The sequence below is a fragment of the Ascaphus truei genome, chromosome 21 (genome assembly GCF_040206685.1).
Source record: "Ascaphus truei isolate aAscTru1 chromosome 21, aAscTru1.hap1, whole genome shotgun sequence".
Classification (NCBI taxonomy): Eukaryota; Metazoa; Chordata; class Amphibia; order Anura; family Ascaphidae; genus Ascaphus; species Ascaphus truei.
Window position 1 is genome coordinate 20,109,090 of NC_134503.1, and position 22,581 is coordinate 20,131,670.

The 22,581-nt window shown below is 45.4% G+C and overlaps 2 protein-coding genes across 4 annotated transcripts in view; one reads left to right on the top strand and one right to left on the bottom strand.

The window, feature by feature from the left end:
* Positions 1–17,360, bottom strand: part of NDOR1 (NADPH dependent diflavin oxidoreductase 1) — a 35,533-nt gene extending 18,173 nt beyond the window's left edge. Inside the window, exons 1-6 of one of the 3 annotated variants that reach the window (XM_075579273.1) lie at positions 17,164–17,360; positions 14,976–15,121; positions 11,613–11,747; positions 9,517–9,594; positions 3,220–3,317; positions 530–628 (exon numbers count right to left, since the gene is read on the bottom strand). In XM_075579273.1, coding sequence (XP_075435388.1) covers positions 530–628; positions 3,220–3,317; positions 9,517–9,594; positions 11,613–11,747; positions 14,976–15,047 — 482 coding nt within the window. In that variant the 5' untranslated portion in view covers positions 15,048–15,121; positions 17,164–17,360. Of the gene's footprint in view, positions 1–529; positions 629–3,219; positions 3,318–9,516; positions 9,595–11,612; positions 11,748–14,975; positions 15,122–16,847; positions 16,958–17,163 lie in introns of those variants that run through there. The other 2 variants (XM_075579274.1, XM_075579275.1) reach the window with 2 other exon arrangements.
* On the top strand, positions 17,174–20,227 carry TMEM203 (transmembrane protein 203). Its single transcript, XM_075579276.1, has 2 exons — positions 17,174–17,326; positions 19,254–20,227. Exon 2 carries the CDS (start codon positions 19,373–19,375, stop codon positions 19,781–19,783), a length of 411 nt encoding a protein of 136 aa, XP_075435391.1. The 5' UTR covers positions 17,174–17,326; positions 19,254–19,372; the 3' UTR covers positions 19,784–20,227.
* The last annotated feature ends 2,354 nt before the right edge of the window (positions 20,228–22,581 follow it).

The window sequence follows — 22,581 nt, forward strand, 5'->3', positions numbered from 1 at the left end:
CACCGGGACACGGGGGCGGCACCGGGACACAGGACAATACAGATCACAGAAGAATTAACACTAAACAAGAGACTTCCCGTACGTTTCATGTTAAAGCAGCAATCGCCACAAAAAAATGAAGTAACATAATAACATAACTTGTTGTGCCGATCAGTTTCCAAAATTCCCTTTTTTTTCTGATTTATTACTCGTTTATTATTTCACTGACAGCAGCTGTTATTATGATAACCTCAGTTGCCTTAATGAGCGTATATGGCAGCTGCCACTTCCCCCTCCCTGCGACGCAAGCTTACAGCAACTGGCACCTTTCCAATCCCACGCGCGAGCATACACAGGGTGGGACGTGTGCAAACAGAGGCAACAAGACTTTGTGCTGATACAAAGCAAGGAGGTGTTTCGGTGTTATGGTCAGGGGAGCAGATTGCGGCTTTATCTGAAAATAGCCTAAACCACTCGCCAGTGCAACACTCCGGAGGATCCGCCGCCTGTGGAACCGCAGAACCAATAACCCATTGTGCCGGGTCCTCACCCCAGATCGTGCTGATCATCTCCCAGCGCCACAGGCAGCACGGCGTTTGCCCCGAGTTGAAGAAGACGCTTGTGTAGCTTCTTTGCAATGAAGTTAAACCTGTGTTGAAAACATTTGGAGAAATTAGACAAATATTTGAATAGCCGTTTGATCAGCGGTGGCCACCTCCAGTCCTCAAGGGCCACCGACAGGTCAGGTTTGCAGGATATCCCTGCTTCAGCACAGGTGGCTCAGCCATAATGACTAGGCCACCTGTGCTGAAGCAGGGATATCCTTAAAACCTGACCTGTTGGTTTGTCCCATTAGGGACTGGCGTTGGTCACTCCTGTGTTTGATATTCAGTGGCGATGCAGCATTGGTAACAGAAACTATCTTCGGTCCATTTACCAAAGGTGCTAGCCACCTATTTATTTGTATGGGCTATAACAACAACAACTTTATTTCATATAGCGCTTCTCTCCGATGCGACTCAAACCCCTTCACAATTTCACTATAGTGCGCAGTACACAGCACATAGGATTGTTTGCAGGCACGGGTCCCTGCCCAGGTGAGCTTACAATCTATGATTTTTTATTTGGTGCCTGAGCCACAGGGACATAAAGTGACTTACCCAAGGTCACAAGGAGCCGATACAGGGATTTTAACCTGGTTCAAACTCAGTGTCTTTGTTTACAGAGCCAGTGTCTTTACTCACTGAGCTGCTCCTTCTCCAAAAGCATCTCCAGGAGATGGACATTGTCCTATCGAATAGCCCATGTTAGTAAACAGTGGCCCAAAAGCCCTTAGGTCCTAAGCCCCAAAACAATGACACAGTTATTTTAGGGACTAGCCGTGCTCACTCCATGCTCAATGTATGATGACTTGGCTGTAAAAATGGAAGAGTTTGGGATATATAGCAAGAAACAGGAGCCATGTTCAAAATATATAAGCGAGGCAATGGACGTGACTTGCAATGTTATCTCAATGTTGTTTTCGGTAAACAACAATTAAATATGGAAAATGACATTCTTATTTCCAGCATAAGGATAAGAAAAAAAAAATGAATATGACCTGTTTTCACACTTTGCCCTGTCTCAAGTTTCAAAAGTTATCATGATCAGTAATACTTTCAAGGTAATATATTTTAATTACTATTACAGTATTATTATGGGGCCAAAATGGCAAAAACTCATCATCAGGCCATTTTTAGTAAGTAATGTGGGACGACACTTACCAAGTGTTTGCAAATAATCACTATAACTGAGACGCAATCCAAGCGGGCAAATTGTTTCGCGCTTTTTTCCTGTTTGTTTCTTAACATAAAATTGAAGCAGGGCGTCTCAGGAGCTGAACCCCATTTCTTTCCACTGCGGGAACCGCCTGCTTCCAGAGATACTTACCTCTGTTGGGGGTGCCAGGAGCCGCTCCGGCGCACTAGCAGAGGTCACGCGCCCTGTGGTCCAATAGCAAGCGCTTACGTCATCCGGTGAGGCTTCCTATTGGTCCACGTGGAGCTTTAAAAAGCAGATGCAGACACCCCACCTTCGAAGGCAAGTAACTATGAAAGCAGGGGGTCCCCGGAGCTGAAATAATGGGGGTTCGGTTAATCACACCACCCCTGTGGTGTAGCAGCTAGAATCGCTACCAGCATATGAAGGGTCTTGGGTTAGATTCCTGCATGCGTATTATATCAAATTAATTCAATTCCCACATGGTGTATGGGGAAGGGGTGTGTGTGTCCGTTAGCCTTAAAGCATTGATTAAAAAAAACAAAAAACCCTTGGAGATGTTTTTAAAATTGGGAGCCACACTGAGACCGCGTTATAAGCAGATCCGTGTTGTAGCGGATCGCGCTATAATGGGGTTGAGCAGCATGTATAAAATTGTACTGAAATATTCAGTCAGCAGGTGAGTATTGCACGTACACCAGGATAAGGATAAAAGAGCATGACATGTTAATGACATGTTACCAGAATGGCCTCTCCCACAACGATTGTCCGATCCCGCGGCCTGTACCAGATGAAGTGTCCAGGATCTCCTCTCCGCGAAACACCAACTCCTGCTGGAAAAGGTCTTGGTCCTGGTCTGCAAGGCTTCCAGCATTGTGAGCGCTGTTGCGTGGTCCCTCCACACTGTCGTATAATGCGATTCGTTCCCTGAAGAAGTTGTTAACTACGAAACGTGTAGGAATTGTAACAATATTGTGCATGCTTTGCATTTATTGGACACACCAGGAACACACGCAGAGTGTACGGCTATACAGGATGTTTTTTCATCCAGAGGGTTGCAATAACCAGTGATGGAACCTGTGACATCATCGGCAGTCGCCCGAAACGCTGTCACGTGCAATCGGCATTCTACGACAGTGTGGAGGGACTACGCAACAGCGCTCACAATGCTGGAAGCCTTGCAGACCAGGACCGACAACTTTTCCAGCAGGAGTTGGTGTTTCGCGGAGAGGAGATCCTGGACACTTCATCTGGTACAGCCCGCGGGATCGGACGATCGATGTGGGAGATGCCATAGTGCTAACATGTCCCTAACATGCCATGCTCTTTTATCCTTATCCTGATATACTCACCTGCTGACTGAATATTTCAATACAATTTTATACATAAAATGTACCACATATGTAACAAAGTCGGGTTTAACCCCATCATTGCCCGAGGGGCGAGCAACGCCTTTGGCAGTGATACGGTTGAGAAACTTACTTTGAATAGGAAGAGTCACCAAGGCCAAGAACGGTATAGTCCATCTGACAAAGTGCATTTTTGGGAAGATTCCTCCGAAAAATGAACCTCCAAAAGTTCTAAAATAAAACAAAGAATGACAAATAATTAGATAACTTAGGAAGAGGGGGCAAAGGGTCCAACTGAGTCACTTCCTCCCACCACCAGGAGGTTACAATATATCAGTGGATTCTTCAGGGATAAAGAAATGATCTAAGATTCTAGAGTACCTAAAAGTTTCCTGCACACTCCAGGTCCCCAAAAACATCTCATCTAGGACCGGAAGGGAAGAGAACAAGGAAGGGGTGAAACAAGGTATAGTATATTGAAGACACAAAAATCTAGTCAGGGTAAAGATCCTGGCTAGACAAGAAACCCGCACTTGCACTCAATGAAGACAACCATAGGTGGGACCAAAATATATATCCAAACTTGTAGCCTACTGTGCCAAGCGACGCAAAACAAAAAAAGCTTTATTAGAACATTATAGGGGACATAAGCAGGGAGTGTAGGGTATAGATACAAGTGTATTTAAAATTAGGTGGTGGTGATGATGACACGGAGTACATAGGGGTAAAAGGCTCCTCTATAGCCCAAACATGGAAACCTCGCATATAAGAGAAAATATCTCAAAAACTAGTGTCATGTATGGAATATATCCAGAGAGGTACACTAAGGTTCCTAAATAGGAGCTCCTATTGGTAAACTGTATAGACGCTGATTACTCTCATTCACACTAGCAGTATATCAAGCAACTCCCACATTGGTACGAGTGCTCACATAGTTACATAGTTACACATTGGTACGAGTGCTCACATAGTTACACATTGGTACGAGTGCTCACATAGTGTGGCAATTCATGTGTGTTGCAAGCTGACCCGGATGACTCAAATCCCTGCTGGAGTGTAAATTCACCAAAGAAACAGTGTGGTACAATGTATACACAATATCGCAGAATGATACAGATCAATGGGTCATACGTATATAGCATTGCTGTATACACATAGCATACACATAGCCAAATGGGCAGGTAAGTAATAATATACGGTCCGTTTCTGCCCAGACGAAGAGTAATCTCTTACGCGAAACGAACCGTATATTATTACTTAGCATACACATAGCCAAATGGGCAGGTAAGTAATAATATACGGTTCGTTTCGCGTAAGAGATTACTCTTCGTCTGGGCAGAAACGGACCGTATATTATTACTTACCTGCCCATTTGGCTATGTGTATGCTATGTGTATACAGCAATGCTATATACGTATGACCCATTGATCTGTATCATCCTGCGATATTGTGTATACATTGTACCACACTGTTTCTTTGGTGAATTTACACTCCAGCAGGGATTTGAGTCATCCGGGTCAGCTTGCAACACACATGAATTGCCACACTATGTGAGCACTCGTACCAATGTGTAACTATGTGAGCACTCGTACCAATGTGTAACTATGTAACTATGTGAGCACTCGTACCAATGTGGGAGTTGCTTGATATACTGCTAGTGTGAATGAGAGTAATCAGCGTCTATACAGTTTACCAATAGGAGCTCCTATTTAGGAACCTTAGTGTACCTCTCTGGATATATTCCATACATGACACTATTTTTTGAGATATTTTCTCTCTTATGTGCGAGGTTTCCATGTTTGGGCTATAGAGGAGCCTTTTACCCCTATGTACTCCGTGTCATCATCACCACCACCTAATTTTAAATACACTTGTGTCTATACCCTACACTCCCTGCTTATGTCCCCTATTATGCTCTAATAAAGCTTTTTTGTTTTGCGTCACTTGGCACAGTAGGCTACAAGTTTGGATATATATTTTGGTCCCACCTATGGTTGTCTTCATTGAGTGCAATTGCGGGTTTCTTGTCTAGCCAGGATCTTTACCCTGACTAGACTTTTGTGCCCTCATTTCCCCTACCCTATGCACCATGGAATTTTATGCTTGTTATGGTATTTTTGGAGAGCGATAAGCATTCTGTGTGTTTTCATAGTATATTGAAGTACAGTTAATTCTTAGTACTTATAATGCCATAGTTGCAAAAAAATATTTTTTGGGGGGGACCACTGATTGACGGAGGAGAGCGTGGGGCCTCTATAACGTTTTTACCTTCTCCAGCATCGCGGCGTCAAATGACGCTGCAATGTCACATGGCCTTGCGTTGCCATGGGATTGCGATGTCACACGGTGGTGTGTTGCCATGGCAACATGACAGGGCAACGTTCCATTACCATGGCAACGTGACGCCACAGCATCATTTGACCCGGCGGCAGCAAGGCAAGTGCCTATGGGTGGGGGATTTGTAAATCCGTCACTGATCTTGCCACATATGTACCGTATGTGCACTTGGAGCAGCTGTTCCAAGGAGCATACCGCTGTGAGGTGTGAGCGGGGGGTCTCTTTAGAGTCAGAGATTGCTGATCTGAAGAGGAAACTTGCAATATTGAGGGACATTCACAATCTTGAAAGGAGTTTAGTGCTCACTGAGCAGGCCCTGGCTGAGACTAGTGGTGCAGAGGGTGGAGCTGTGAGTGAGGAATAGGCAGAGTACTGTAGCTGGGTAACAGTAGGGGAAGCAGGGGGAAGAGGCAGGCCAGTTCTGAGCTGACCCATCCCAATAGATTTGTCACATTGAGTGAAGATATTGGGAGTGTAGGGGCAGGAATGGCAAGGCTGGGGGAGACGGATTCCTCTAGCAATCAGGGAAATAGTTCCTCCAGCAGGACTTCCTGTGAGATTGAGGAAGTCAAATTCGATTTGGCAATATAACACAATGTACAAGTAATAACAAATATTGAAGTCCGGGAACATTTGGGTAACAGCGATTATAGCGGTCTCATTTGAAATAAATTATCAAAAACCATATTACTTGGGTTCAACAAAGACTTTAAACAGGCAGATTTTTATAAACTGAGGACTAATCTACAAGGAATAAATTGGGATGCTGTTTTTGTAGGGAAAATGTGGAAGATAAATGGGCAGTCTTTAAAACATTGTTAGAAAAGCACACTTATCAGTGTATACCCTTGGGTAATAAATACAAAAGAAACAAGTCAAAACCAATGTGGCTGAATAAACAGGTAGGGGGGGAAACGGAAAAGAAGAGGAAGGCGTTTAGATTCTTAAAGTCAGAAGGGACGGAGGCATCGTATCAGAATTATAAGGAATGTAAGAAAAGTTGCAAAAGGGCAATCAAATTAGCACAAAGGAAAGGTATTCCGGGATATACCAAATAAGTAAACATGCGAAAGATGTTGATACAGGGAGTATTTTTCCCCTTATCCTTAGATATTTCACTGGGGGTTATTGTTTGCCTTCCTCTGGATGAATATACTGTAAGTACAGATATAGGATAAAGTATCTGCCGTCTAAATTTAGCATAGGTTGAACTTGATGGACGTCCGTCTTTTTTCAACCTCATCTACTACTAGCTGAGAGACCCGGCGTTGCCCGGGATGTAATGTTCCCGTTCCTCTCTCTCCTCCCCCCTCTCTCTGTTTGTCCCCCATTCACATCAATCCAGTCCCCCCCCTCCCTCCCTCCTTTACAGCTTCATGTAGCGTGTGTGCGTCAGTCACTGTGTGTTTGCTCGCGCGTCAGTGAGTCTGAGGCAGAAACACAAACACACACAGACTGACTGACGCACACACAGTCAGTGTGTGCCTCAGTCAGTGTGTGCGTGCGTCAGTCAGGCTTTGTGTGCGCGTCAGTCAGTGTGTGCGTGCGTGCGGCAGTCAGTCAGTGTGTGCGCGCGGGGCGTCAAAGGCAGGGGGGGCGTCAAAGGCAGGGGGGGGCGTCAAAGGCAGGGGGGGGGCGTCAAAGGGAGGGGGGGGGCGTCAAAGGGAGGGGGGGGGCGTCAAAGGGAGGGGGGGGGCGTCAAAGGGAGGGGGGGGGCGTCAAAGGGAGGGGGGGGCGTCAAAGGGAGGGGGGGGCGTCAAAGGGAGGGGGGGGGCGTCAAAGGGAGGGGGGGGGCGTCAAAGGGAGGGGGGGGCGTCAAAGGGAGGGGGGGGCGTCAAAGGGAGGGGGGGGCGTCAAAGGGAGGGGGGGCGTCAAAGGGAGGGGGGGGCGTCAAAGGGAGGGGGGGGGCGTCAAAGGGAGAGGGGGGGCGTCAAAGGGAGGGGGGGGGGGCGTCAAAGGGAGGGGGGGCGTCAAAGGGAGGGGGGGGGCGTCAAAGGGAGGGGGGGGCGCCTCAAAGGCATGGATTCCTCCCCCTGCATTTCCTGCAGTGGACAGGAGGGGGGGGGCAGTGGACAGGAGGGGGGGGGGCAGTGGACAGGAGGGGGGGGGCAGTGGACAGGAGGGGGGGGCAGTGGACAGGAGGGGGGGGCAGTGGACAGGAGGGAGGGGGCAGTGGACAGGAGGGGGGGGGCAGTGGACAGGAGGGGGGGGGCAGTGGACAGGAGGGGGGGGGGGGGCAGTGGACAGGAGGGGGGGGGGCAGTGGACAGGAGGGGGGGGGGGCAGTGGACAGGAGGGGGGGGGCAGTGGACAGGAGGGGGGGGGGCAGTGGACAGGAGGGGGGGGGCAGTGGACAGGAGGGGGGGGGCAGTGGACAGGAGGGGGGGGCAGTGGACAGGAGGGGGGGGCAGTGGACAGGAGGGGGGGGCAGTGGACAGGAGGGGGGGGCAGTGGACAGGAGGGGGGGGGCAGTGGACAGGAGGGGGGGGGCAGTGGACAGGAGGGAGGGGGCAGTGGACAGGAGGGGGGGGGCAGTGGACAGAAGGGGGGGGCAGTGGACAGGAGGGGGGGCAGTGGACAGGAGGGGGGGCAGTGGACAGGAGGGGGGGGCAGTGGACAGGAGGGGGGGGCAGTGGACAGGAGGGGGGGCAGTGGACAGGAGGGGGGGGGCAGTGGACAGGAGGGGGGGGCAGTGGACAGGAGGGGGGACAGGAGGGGGGACAGGAGGGGGGACGCAGTGGACAGGAGGGGGGACGCAGTGGACAGGAGGGGGGGGCAGTGGACAGGAGGGGGGGGCAGTGGACAGGAGGGGGGGCAGTGGATAGGAGGGGGGGGCAGTGGACAGTGACACACACACACACACACACACACACACACACACACACACACACACCTCAGTTGATGCGCCCTTTCTCAGTTCCGTTTGGCGCCGGAGGTGGGGAGCGACACCTACCTGTACTTCCGGGCGCCGCCACCGTCTGACTCGGCGCCGCGAGGGAGGAAGGGGGTCCGCCATCTTACGCGCCGCGTGGCAGCTGCGGGAAGCGAGGTGATTTGGAGCGGGGAGGGGGGAGAGGTGATTTGGAGCGGGGAGAGGTGATTTGGAGCGGGGAGAGGTGATTTGGAGCGGGGAGAGGTGATTTGGAGCGGGGAGAGGTGATTTGGAGCGGGGAGAGGTGATGCCGCTGGGGAGGGGGAAGAGGTGATGCCGCTGGGGAGGGGGAAGAGGTGATGCCGCTGGGGAGGGGGAAGAGGTGATGCCGCTGGGGAGGGGGAAGAGGTGATGCCGCTGGGGAGGGGGAAGAGGTGATGCCGCTGGGGAGGGGGAAAAGGTGATTTGGAGAGGGGAGAGAGGTGTGTGTGTGTGTGTGTGTGTGTGTGTGTGTGTGTGTGTGTGTGTGTGTGTGTGTGTGTGTGTGTGTGTGTGTGTGTGTGTGTGTGTTTTATTTATTTTTTTGGACCTTTGGCCCGTCACTCCGCCTCAGGCCAATGAGAGGTGTGGGGGGCGGGCCAAGGGGGTGGTGTGAGTGCATGCAGGCAGGCAGGCAGGCAAACATACAGTGCTTTCACTAATATAGTATAAGATGTATCTATGTTTTCAACTCTATGTGTGAACCCGTCTTCTGATTGCCCTAGGACAGGGATGGCCAACTCCAGGTCTCAAGGGCCATCAACAGGTCAGGTTTTACGGATATCCCTGCTTTAGCACAGGTGGCTCAATCAGTGGCTCAGCCAGAATGAAGCATGGATATCCGGAATACGTGGCCTTTTGGTGGCACTTGAGGAAAGGCGTTGGCCACCCCTGTTTTAGAATATTTCAGCTCCATTCATTTAAGCCGAGGGAAAAAACTGCTGTAAAGCATACAGAATATCCTCTCTCTCCTGCTACCCTCCAGCCCATCTAAGTGATTCCTCTCTTACTGACCTGCTCCCAAACTTACAAAGCTCAATCTTGCGACACGTGTGTCTGGGGGAGTGTATGCTGCCGAGTAGGTGTGTTGCATTGAAAGGAGTGGGATCTGTCATATCACCATTGTGGATTTGAGAATCTGTTTTGTCATCTAAGACCCAAAGCCGGGCGCAGAACACCTCACCTTCATGTTATCGGGGGCTTCTCCTTGACCAGTTGTTGCACAGACAAATATTACTAGGGGCTCACTGATAAGATTCACCTGTAATGTCACAAGAAACACAAAATAACGGTCATGCCACCACAAAAACTTTACAGAAATCAGCTTTGAAAAAAAGTGTACGGCTTCATAATCCAAATGCGCTGATATTTTATCACGTGATCGCAGAAGAGGCCATATCGATATCTACTTCATTTACTTTATTTTCTAGGATCGCGTTCTAACACAAACTGCGGCATTGTGCATTGTAAAGCACTTCACCCCCACGTTGAGAAGATCGCAAACTTGCTTTAATATAGAAATTCAGCAGACTCCATTCTACTTCATAACTAGACTTCAAAAAAAAAAAGGGGAGAGAGGTTAAGGAACACATTTACTAAACTGTGCTATGCCACAAGACACCACCCAGCACGTCTCGGGAAAAATGGCCCATTCAAGTGAATGAAGCAGAAAGAAAAGGAAGGGGGTTTAAATGAAAAGTAACAGACTGTGCAGTTTGCTTGGAGGCCACTAGATGTCGCCGTTGTTAAATCGATTCTAAACCCCAGGTTCACTTGCTCCAAGTTGCTATGAAGTGAAAGCACAGACCAAATGATGGCTTATGTATTGGGGTATAACACCGCTCACAGTAATATGCTGATAACAGGCAAACAAAGCAGCAAGCAATCACATCCTGAGAAACAGCAAAGTTATTGTTGTTCCAAATGGGGTTGCAGGCTTGGCATTATTTACATTTTTGTACTAATCTTTGCAGTATTTAAATCGGTACAGAAGACAAAAAGCTTCAGTGCTATCTCCAATCTGACAAATCAAATAGTTAAATAAATACTTATCTGTCTTTCTTCATAATTCGGGGACATAAAGTTAAAATACTTTGGCCAATGAATTTAAACTTGCAAACCTCGCCAAGGTATCCCCTCTTCTCCAAGTCCTAAAACTACAGTACCCGCAAAAAGCTCACTCACCCCACCTTTTAAATGGCAGTTCTTGCTAATCACCTGTGAATTACTAGTCTATTAAAACAGCTCTCCCTCTATTAAAGTATCCGGCCGCTCCTCCTCCTCTTACCGTGCACCCCAAAACTAGAACAATCTACTGAAGATTCTCACAGCCGCCACCAGTCTAAGTTCTTTCAAAATTAGAGCCGTCTAACATTTTAATCTTGTCTGTAACTGTTACATACGCCTATAATATACATTATCTTTACCTGTGCATGCAATGTCTTGTATGTAATGTATAACCCTGCTCACTTATGTAACTATGTCTTTGTCATCATAACTCAGGACATACTTGAAAACGAGAGGTAACACAATGTACAGTATTACTTCCTGGTGAAACATTTAATAAATAAATTAGAGAGGTTATGAGAGCTTTCTGCGGGTACAGCAGTGTTGGGGCTTGAAGAGGGGATACCGTGGTGAGGTTTCCAGAATTAAAATGCTTTGGCCAAATAATTTAACTAAATGACTGTCACATGAAGAAAAACTGGCACGTATTTTACAACAGGATTTGTTATATTGGATGCAGCACTGAGGCTTCGTTGTGTTGTGTTATATTTCAGAAGGTCACAGTCTCAGCAGCTCTCCCCTTGGACAGAAATATATATGGTGAGTTTGGGTTCCGAGCTCACAGGGCTGTCGGTGTTTCACAGGTACAGGCCCTACTAGGACCACCTTAGCAGTGGGAAAGTTGTGTCGCTCGGCGGTAATGCGCCGGCCTTTGAATCAGGTGAAAATGTTTGAATCCCAGTGTTGTATTCCTGGTGAGCTTGGGCAGGTCACTGTGTCTCCCTGTGCCCTGCGCATCACATTTAGATGATAAAATCATTGTTCCTGTAAATCCTATATGTAATCCTTCTGTAAAGCACTACACACACTAGCAGCATTATATAGGATCAAGAAAAATGACATTAAACAAATCTCCATGCTGAAATATACTGCAAATGTAATGCGCCTGAAAGTGAGGACACAGCGCAAAGCAAGGCAACTTTTAGCATAATAAAGTCGTATAGAAAAAGTGCAGCTATATTACTGACTCGCTAGGAAAATAACGATACTTACCACATTGTAGCCGTCCAGAGCCTCTACTCTGCACACAAAGTGCCTGCGTTTGGCTTCTCTGCCAATTCTCTCGGCCATATCTTCAGCTGTCCCCGTTTGACTCCCAAAGAGAATCAGGATCTTTCGTTCCGACATCTGACACGGGAAACAAGTCATGAAAAAGAGGCCAAAGGTGGAAGTTAAAAGGTGTGTTACTGCTTAAAAAAACCCACAGCCCCCCCAATCCTCTTGAGAATTCACATGCTACTAACTAGGCAGAGAAGGGCGGGGCGCAAAGTTGGTCCTTTCTACCATGCAATAGCAAAGCAGGGAGAGGGAGTAGGGCAGGCCTGCACAACTCCAGTCCTCGTGGGCCACCAACAGGTCAGGTTTTCAGGATATCCCTGCTTCAGCACAGGTGGTTCAATCAGTGGCTCAGTCCAAGACTGACCTCTGGCCTACTCAATCTCCCTCCTTTGTTACTACATGCTGCAAACTAAAGAGCAATGCTTGGCATGGCGCAGCTAAGGCTTCTTCCATCACAATAGACACCTCTAAATTATTACTCATGATCTTCAGAACGTGCAGCGGTTTATTGCATTGGCTCATTTACTGCATCAAACAGCAATGGAGAAATCCCCCGCTGCGATTCGTTCATTTCCTATTCAGGACGAGTGGGACACCAGCCGCGCTGAAACACTGCATAGTCGCTACAATTTCCATTGTCTATCACGAGAAAGCGCTTCGTGAAACTTAAAGTGTACTCCGTATCCTCTCATCCCTTCCCTTCATTGGATGGATAGTGGGAGCAGGGAACCTACCGAAAAAAAAAGCACCACAGAGCTTTGATACAGAGAGCTTACAATGCACAAAGTGGGGGAATCAAGTGACTTGCCCAAGTACAGATGTAGCCAATGTTATCGCACCCGCTGGCGGATCGCAGCAGCCACGCGTAATTAGGGGATGGCGCTACAAAGCACGGATGAGGATGAGGACCTGAAATATCAACCTGTGGCAAGGCACTTCAAACATTACCGGCGCAGTGGCTACCATGCGCTGTATGGCTATACTGCAAGCACAAGCCCCAGCCAGCTCGAGGAGGAGACAGAAACAAGCTCCTTCTACAACTTGAGGCAAGGCTCATCTTTGAGCTAAAAACCGTGGCACCTGTGGGCTTGAATGAAGACTTCAAGCGTGGATGCTTTTAGTAAGCAATTAAGCAAAGATTGTCTCATCACCCATAAGAGCCAACTACTGAACCCAGACCATACAAATAATGGTTTAAAAAAGATGGTTAACGTGCGACGTACAAGCTCTGTACACGAGCATTCCACATAGTAAGGGTATTGCGGCGGTTGACGATTACCTGAGAAAAGATCTTAAGTTAAGTGATCTTAATAGATGGTTTATCCTCCAAGCCATTGAGTATGTACTCACCCATAATTACTTCCTTTTTCTCTCCCAGTTCTTCTTGCAGGTTTGCGGAACTGCTATGGGCACACGCTTTGCCCCCAGCTTCGCAAACCTGTATATGGGGAACTGGGAGGAACTCTATATCTGGAATAACAATCCATACAAACATCAAGTAGTGGTATGGCGACGCTATATAGATGACATTCTTTGTGTGTGGGAAGGTGATGAGGAGTCTGTTGACTGCTTTGTCAATTATCTTAACACCAACGACCTCAACCTGGTATTTACCCATGTCACACACACAGAGAGTGTCACCTATCTTGATTTAAATCTAACGGCATCAGAGGTAGGAGTCACAACAACAACCCACTTTAAAAAGGTTGACACTAACACTCTTTTATTGGCCTCCAGTAACCATAAAAGATCTTGGATTACAAATATACCGGGAGGCCAATTTATGAGAGTTAGAAGGAACTGCAGTAATGAGGTTGATTTTGAGCAACAAGCTCAATTTCTCTTCTTAAGATTTATGGAACGGGGATATGAGTATAAACATTTATTAAAGGAACTAGATAAAGTTAGGAAACTAGATCGCCAAAAGATGCTGTTACCAAAAAATAAGAAAACAATGGAGACTAACGGAGATAAAATTACAGTCCCCTTTATCACCAACTATAACTCTATGCATAGACAAATAGAGGAGGTAATCAAAAAACATTGGGGTATTATAGCCACAGATCCAATTTTAAGTGGTCATATTAGTTCATCTCCCAGGTTTATTTACAGGAAGGCTCGTAGCCTGAAGGATGCGCTGGCACCAAGTGATATTGGGAAAAATATAGAACAGAAGTCTGGCCATTCTTGGCTAAGTACTAAACCACTAGGTAATTACACGTGTGGAAAATGCTGCACTTGCAAGTTCCTTCATCCAGTGAGTAATACGTTTAAGTCCAATAAAACTAATAAGGTGTTTAATATTACAGACTTTATAAACTGCAACACGAGTTTTGTAGTTTATTTATTAGAATGCCCGTGCGGCCTGCAATATGTGGGCCGCACTAAACGTAGCTTAAAACTCCGCATACAAGAGCATGTGAGAAACATCAGGAATGCTCTACAGACCCATAGTGTAAGTAGACACTATGCTACCCATCACAATAAGGATCCCTCAACCCTCTTGTATAAAGGGATAAAGTTTATACCTCGGAGCAGACGAGGAGGGGATAGACTAAAAGATGTTTCAGTCCAAGAAACATATTGGATACAAAAGTTGGAAACATTAGGTCCAGATGGCCTCAATGAAAATATAGACCTCTGGTGTCTTTATTAAATTTACTATCTGTCTCGGAAAATAGATTTCATTTTTTATCTCTATAAGTTTTGTCTGAATTACTGATTCTTGCTGGACAGTATAAAAATAACTGTATTATCTCTTTTAGAAAACTAACTGTTTGTCTGTTTCATTTCAGAAAATCCCACCATTAATAAATATATATATATTTTTTATATATTTTTTATTTATTTTAATCATGTAATTTGTATGAGTTAGGTTGTTCAATAATGTTGTGCCTTGGTTAATAAAGATTATTATTTGTGTTCTATGTACTTGTACCCTTACCATACCTGATGGAGTTAAACTTATCTGGCATGTAGGTCAATTTGACCCATTTAAACCCACACATGTGGGAGTCACCGTGCTCTGCACCGATTGGCTAATGCTCCAATTAAGCCAGACCTATCAGATATGGTATCAGGGTATAAATTTCACATTTATTCAATGTATTAATATCCCTGAAGAAGAAGCCTTCGCTTCGAAACGCGTTGGATAATTTTTAGCATTTATATCACATTTTAAAACCTATCTGTATGCTAGCTTTACTCTCTGGTATTGCGTGGAGCCGAAATACTAGGCAGTTTCCCGCGATTGTGGACAGTGCGGTAAAAACATCCTCACTTTACGGCCGTCCTTACTTTGCGGCCGATCACCCAGGACATACGGGACTTTTGAGGTAACAGCTTGCCTGAGAAGCTGTTGACCTCCATCGCCGACGGAGCCGGTAACGAGACCAGGAGAGACGAACGGAGTTCCCCTCGAGTGAAGCTCTTCAACTGGACTCCTGTAACCCAAAGAAGGACTCAAACGGAGGCATGTCCTCAGCTGCAGAGTGTGCCGTGCTGCATTAAGGAAGATCCCCAGATGGTTGGCGGCAGATGCATCATCTCCACTCACTCATGTTAATGTACATGAAATGCTGGTAACTTTCTAATCTGATGTACGCAGATATCTTACCCTTAAACAATATATATATATTACTTTGCATACTTCACTATGTGCGTTTGCGCTTTTGTTTCTTTTTTACAGTGAACCCAGACCATACCTGCTACAACCATGTGTACGCATACCACCCCCACGTCAGTCATCCCTCCCTCAGTTTGAACTGCTGGAACTGTGATTTACTAACTGTTCTTTCACTAGATGGCTACCCCACCCCCATCCCCACACCCCCTCATCTTTTTAATCACTCATCCCCATCCTTCGGGGTGTCCCCTATGTCGTCAGCTGCTGTCATGCTCACAGTGATGATCACTGGCCATACTCACACCAGCGTGCATGCGCCGTGCTATGCCTATACACAAATATGTTTGCCATGGCAACCCGATGACGCCTTCTAAACAGCTGGGTGCCAGGGTACTCTCAAAGACAAGCACCAACCAAGATGGCGGCCTCATTACCTGCCACACGCGACTTTATGTCATTTGACTGACTTATTCCAAAGGGCGCCGGTGTCAGCACTGATGGACAACGGCTGGCAATTTTTTAATTGTTTTATGGTGATGGGCTACACCTGGGTGCTTGTATAATGTGTCACTATCACTTGATCATTGCACAACCCTGAGGAAGGTCCCTCTGTGTGGACAGAAACATCGTTTTTTTGTGCCCTGTATTCCTAATACACTTTATTGAATACTTATCTGTGTGCTGTCTCCTTATTGCCGGACCCACATTCGGCAATGATATATATATATATATATATATATAATATATATATATATATATATATATAATATATATATATATATATCCATGTAGAGGTATCAGTACCGTGTTAGCCGAGCTTCAATAATCAAAAAATAAATAGATGATACCGTTCTGTGGCTAACGAAATGCTTTTATTTGTGCGAGCTTTCGAGATATATATATATATATAAATAAAACATAATACTGAGTTAAGTTATGGTGAGTAAAAAAAGTGACAAAAACCCTCCACAGGAAAGCAAATATGCAAATATAGCTGTATGCTCATCTGCATGTCTTAGGCAGGTCTGCAACCTATATATATATCACTTGTGACCACATTCACATGTCTTAGACAGGTCTGCATCACTTTCACCATTATCACACAGTGCTTCCACTGCAGCAAGGGATTCTGGGAAATGACATACGCCCTTTTCACCCACCATAACTTATATAAAGGGTGGTGTGTGGGTGGTGTGTGTGTATATATATATTCTGGTGTTGGTAAGCATTTCTTTATTGATATCCTTACAAAAAAAAAAAATGTGTGTGTATTTAATATACTGTTTTAAAAGTGCAGCCCCATGTAGCCGGTCACAAGAAAACAACCTTTTGTAAACAATTGAACAATCTCATTGGCATCCTTAAATATGTCTAACCATGCTAGTAAGTAGCACAGATGTTGTGTTCAGGAAATTAATTACAAATTGCATTTCTTTGGGGTTTCCCCTCCCCCTAGCCTATCCTGTCCTTATCAAAGATCTAATAGAGAAAAGGGGAGGGGGCTCTGCCTGTGCAAACTCATATTATAGGTAAAACACACTCACCTTCCCCCACTCAGGTCTCACTCACCGCATCCCCATCGGACCCCACTTACTCATTGCTCCAGCCCTGGACCCCACTTATTCACTGCTTCACCCCTGAACCCCACTCACTCACTACTCCACCCCTGGAGCCCACTCACTGACTGCTCCACCCCTGGACCCCACTTATTCACTGCTTCACCCCTGAACCCCACTCACTCACTACTCCACCCCTGGAGCCCACTCACTGACTGCTCCACCCCTGGGACCCACTTACTCACTGCTCCACCCCTGGACCCCACTCACTCGCTGCTCCCCTCCACCCGTGGACCCCACTTACTTTCCCCTACAATTGATCTCTCTGGCAGCTCTCACTGTTGCGGCTCAGCGCACGCTGATGACGCACACACCCCGGTCGCAAGGCATGACGCGCGGAGGTTGGATGGCAGTGCTGGCGGAAGTGCAGGCTCGGGGGCTCCCCTGAATGATGGAAAGAAGAAGGGGTGAGTGAGGGCGCGGGCCTGCGGGGAGGGGGGATACCCCTAACCGCAATTATATCTATCTACTGTTTAGGAGAAGTAGGGCGTATCTAGAAATCATACTATGCAGGAACAGAGCACAATGCATCTACAGTATAAACAAGCATACAGGAGAATTGTGTGTGTGTGTATATATATACACACACACACACACATTAGATATATATTCCCTATAGGGAACCATGTTAAAAATGGTTATTGAGGCAAAAAGTGACACTGTGTGCTCATTTGCATGTCATTTCCCAGAATCCCTTGCTGCAGTGGAAGTGCTGTATGCTGGGTGATAATGGGGAAAGGCGGGGTTGCAGACCTGCCTAAGACATGCAGATGAGCATACAGCTATATTTGCATATTTGCTTTCCTGTGGAGGGTTTTTGTCACTTTTTTTACTCACCATAACTTAACTCTATATATATATATATATATATATATATATATATATATATATATATATATATATATATATATATATATATATATATATATATATATATATATATATATATATATATATACAGTGCAAATGGAAATATTACTGTGTGCTCATTTGCATGTCTTAGACAGGTATATATATATATATATATATATATATATATATATAATTTTTTTTTTTTTTTTTCTCGGCTAACAAATCTCAACCTCAAAAGGCATACTTACTCAAAGGGAGTTACTCATTAAACAATGCTAGTCCCGATCAGGGCACTAATCACACAGAAACTTCAGTGGAAGTCAAAGGGCGTTTCTGTGTGATTGTGTTACTATCGCAGGTTACTGAATAACCTGTAAAATAGCTAAATACACAACACCAACCACTGTCTTTAAATCACCACCAATATTATTAACAATTAAAGGTGGCCTTTAGAAGTCACACCCGTGTAAATATCACAATGATGTGAAAACATACAGAAGCGCACAAGAAGAGTATCTGAAATGTACAGGAGTGCACCAATCTCGCCGTGGCCTTACTTTAGACACCGCTGCAGATCCTAAAATGGGAAAATAAACAGAAAACTGAAACTGGTCCTATAGTCATGTTGGCAAGCCTGGTAGAATTACACTTGGCTTATTTCTTGGGTGATAAGAAGGATCATCATCTATTAAGGTAGATCCGCTGAAGGTGGCGATACCTTTTTAGGGAAACTAACATTGAGGTTCTTAAGACAAAATTATAGTGTTCAGAGCTTTCAAAACCCCATAGGTTTCTTCTTCAAGTCAATACTATTGAGGAAGAAACCTACAGCACAGTATGTTTTGAAAGCTATTTACACTATATGTTATCTATAAAGAACCCTAATGTTAGTCCCCCTAAAAGATATCACAACCTCAATGAAACTACATTACGGCTACTAGGACATGGAACTTTTTCATTAGGGTAAATGATGTAAAAGTCTAATGTGTTTTTTTTTTTTGTTTTTTTTTTAAATATCTCCCATCCCAATGATACAATCCACTTTTGGTTGATTGTATGAGCAGCTGTGTCCTTCTCTGTCAACCATATAGGATAATTCTCATAGGCTGGCAGCTACAGAGTTAACCCTTCTGCTGACAGTGCCAAGCAACATATTGCACAGCAGTGAAAGGGTTACTCTTAAGAAATGCCAACCTCTTACACTGTTCCTGTTCAGATGCTACAGACCTGTCAATTCCCACTGATTTTTTTATTAACAGATTTCTCATAGATTTCAAAGGAGTCTCGCTGAAAAGAATCAGTACTTTTCCTTTCAAATTGATTTTTTTTTTTGGGGGGGGAGGGGGGGTCCAAAACCTACCTGCTGATTTTTTGCTTCTTGGGAGGGGTACAACCATGAAAATATAATTGTGACATTTTTATATTTAAGATGTGAAAATACTCCAATCAAGGCATCAATCTCTAAAGCGGTTTTCTTTTCAGATTATCCGTGAAACCGTGGCCTGCAGGAAATAACCCACGTCCCCTCGTCACACACCCAGCGTACTCGGATGCTGCCGGACCAGATACCGGTCCCAACAGGCCGCGTGTAATCCGGCAGGATGTTGTTCTCCTTGCGTGAGCTGGTGCAATGGCTTGGGTTCGCCCAGTTTGAAATCTTCCTTCACGTCTCAGCCCTGTTGATATTCTCGGTTCTCTTGGCGCTCAAGGTGGATGGGCTGGCCCTGGGCCTGAGCTGGTGGAACGTATTCATCCCATTATTCGCCGCTGACGGACTTAGCACCTACTTTACCACTATTGTGACAGTTCGGCTGTTCCAGGACGGGGAGAAGCGGCAGGCTATCCTACGCCTCTTCTGGATCCTCACCATCCTGAGCCTCAAGTTTGTTTTCGAGATGCTCTTGTCTCAGAAACTGGTGGAACATACGAAGGAGCTGTGGTTCGGGCTCATCATGTCTCCCGTATTCATTTTGCTTCAGCTTTTGATGATCAGAGCATGCAGAGTCAACTAGAGATGAAGAAATCAAACTATTTCACAACCAGACATGCTTGCAATGAGAGAGTCACCTAAAGCTGCAGTCCCCCTTGCATGTTTATTTATTAAAGATTTATTGAATATTCCATGTATTAGGGTGTCAGATTTCACCTCTTGGTCCTTCCCAGCTCACTAAGTTTTAAACTGTGTTTTATTCCTAAAAAAAAAAACCTCAAATGGATAATGATTCTAGGACTTTCTCACTTGGTAGCATCATTAGACTTTAACGAACCTGAGAAGATGAAGTTAAGACTTTTTTTTTTTTTTCTGATAAGATCCTTTTGTCGTCTGCAGCTTTGTTCTGCCTGGGTGTGTAGCAAGTGAGAAAGGACATCCGAATGCGCCATGTAAATACTTTACTGCAGGTTGAGGCCTTTAAAAAAAAAATCCAATAAAGTTTAAGAACTAGGGGGAAAAATAAGGTTGGTCATTGTTGTCTTCAAATAAGCATTAGTATGAGCTCACCTTCAGGATACGTCATTTTAGGGGGAGCTGCACCTTAATTTCTTTTCGTGCCCTTCTGACGTACCTCATATGGTATGGGCCCTGGCAAGCAAGGTCCGTTATGGGCAAATGCTTGTTTGCTAGGGGGTGATCGGGCTCCTTCACTCCCATTTCTTGTATCCATGGTACAGCGGTGTTATGTGATCACTTACAGGAGCAACTGCATGATTCGGAAGTATTTGGGCACTAAAAAGGTTAACGGAGACTTCTAGTCAAAGCAGTGTTTCAAGAACAAGAAGTTTGTAGATGTTCACAGATATTTCAACGCTCATTGTGTCTCGGTAACCTGGAGTCTGTCTAACTGATTTTTAGTATCACACACACTGCAGGGACATGTCGGTGATAAAAAGATTTAAAAATGGTACTTTTCCATTAGATGGCCATTTTATGGCTCAGAACTCTAAAATGTGACTATTTCAGGCCTTGGGAGTAGATGTCTCCAAATTTGGTAAAGAACAATGGATACGAATCAAAAGATGACACAACTACTTGTGTACTGTCATAGTAATTACTGATACCTCTATGACTCTCGGACTTATGCAATACAGGTGGCTACCGTGTTCATGTATGTGTGTACATATGTGATTACACTCCTGGCGTAGCCTACTGTAACATCACTCCACACATATTGTGGGGCTGTGGCTAAAACTTAGGTTAGCCTGATATGCTATATATGTGCACCCTATGAGGCTAGACAGTACTCTCTATATAGGACTGCTCACATACAGGATCCTAACGTGTGTGTATGCACTACTTGTGCACTGGAATGACTAGCATCTAACATCCTACTGACCCTTACGACATTGGGCTTTGTAGTTATTCACTGTGACTATTTACCTCTATACGAAACAGCCCATACCACTGTCTCAGGTGCATCACTTACCATATACTGCGGTGGTGTCCCCTAGTACTCTAGGTAGTGGGTGTCAGCCAATACTAGGCTCTGTAAGAGTTTAGATAGCACAGTGACTTTCATTTTGGTTCATCCGCCCTTTATTTTAATTCGCTGTATACTGGCTTACAATAGTATAACACTGGACTCACAGCGTTCCCCCATTATTTTAACTTTCTTAGTTACGACTCAATTAAAGTTGTATATTTTATGGTTCACTCACTCCTCCCTTTCAACACTATCATTCTAGTACACCTGTTTATAATTAGTGGCTGAGTGCTCTCCTTGGGGCTCTTGCTCTGTTGTTGTTGTCGTTTCGTTGTTCCCCCTGATAGCAGCACCTCCACTCAAGTCATCTCCAGCTAGCAGTAGCGAGGGTTCTTCTTCCCCTCTCCCCTCTCCCCTTAGTTCGTTTGCATTGTCATTACCCAGAATCCCTGGCTGCAGAGGAAGTATTGTATGCTAAGAGATAATGGGGAAAGACATAGGTGCAGACCTGTCAGACATGCAAATGTACACTAAAATGGTATTATTTATTTGCTGTACAGAACATTAGAAATCCATAACATCATACAGATTTAACCCCCTCCCCCCCCCAACGTATTAACCACTTCATTGCTGAGGTTGCCTGCAACCCATTGAGAAGCAATATGTGAACTGGCCTTTCTGAGATGGAAGTTGTTTTCTTATCACTGTTACTTTATGGGTTAGAGATAATTTTGTGTATCGCTCGCATTGTGTTAAACTCTTTAGTCTCGTGCCTATGTCTGCTGTGCACTGTCGCCACGTCCGTGTGTCCACGCTCTCCTTATCTTTCCTAACATGCAGTTTGGGGAATTCCGGGGCTGAGCCTGAATTATACGCCGTTATCTTGAAGGTCACACGCAATATTAGAGACAAGCTCTGTGTCTGTGCTCAGAGAAAATGCACGTATCACTTAGTCTAGAAATAAATCCAATAATTCATATCACTTTCCTCATCAACACAGGCAATAATCCAATAATGACTTGCTAGCAGATGTACTCAAACAATACTCCTATAATGGGGAGGTATCGGGAAATACAACATAGGTTCGCCACACTGCTCAAAATAAATGAACAGTGGGACCCCAGCTAGTAATCCCAAGCATGATAACACTCTTTGACAAAGGGCTGGGAGTCTGAAACATGTTAGAGTACCTCTACAGCGTCATGTGAACCCTGTTTGTCTTGTTCCTCAATAAAGAAGCTTATTTTTATTGCACCTGATCCAGCCACCGTCATATCTTTTTTCTATATGCACCTCCAAGCAGTGGACTGCCTGCACGTCCCCTCCAGGGAGACACCCTTGAAGGTCACAGAGCTGCTAACTATGAATAACCCCCTACCCGAAAAACTTCA

Coding starts and splice junctions, on each gene's coding strand:
- TMEM203 (XM_075579276.1), top strand. CDS start 19,373: ATGTTGTTCTCCTTGCGTGAGCTGGTGCAATGGCTTGGGTTCGCCCAG.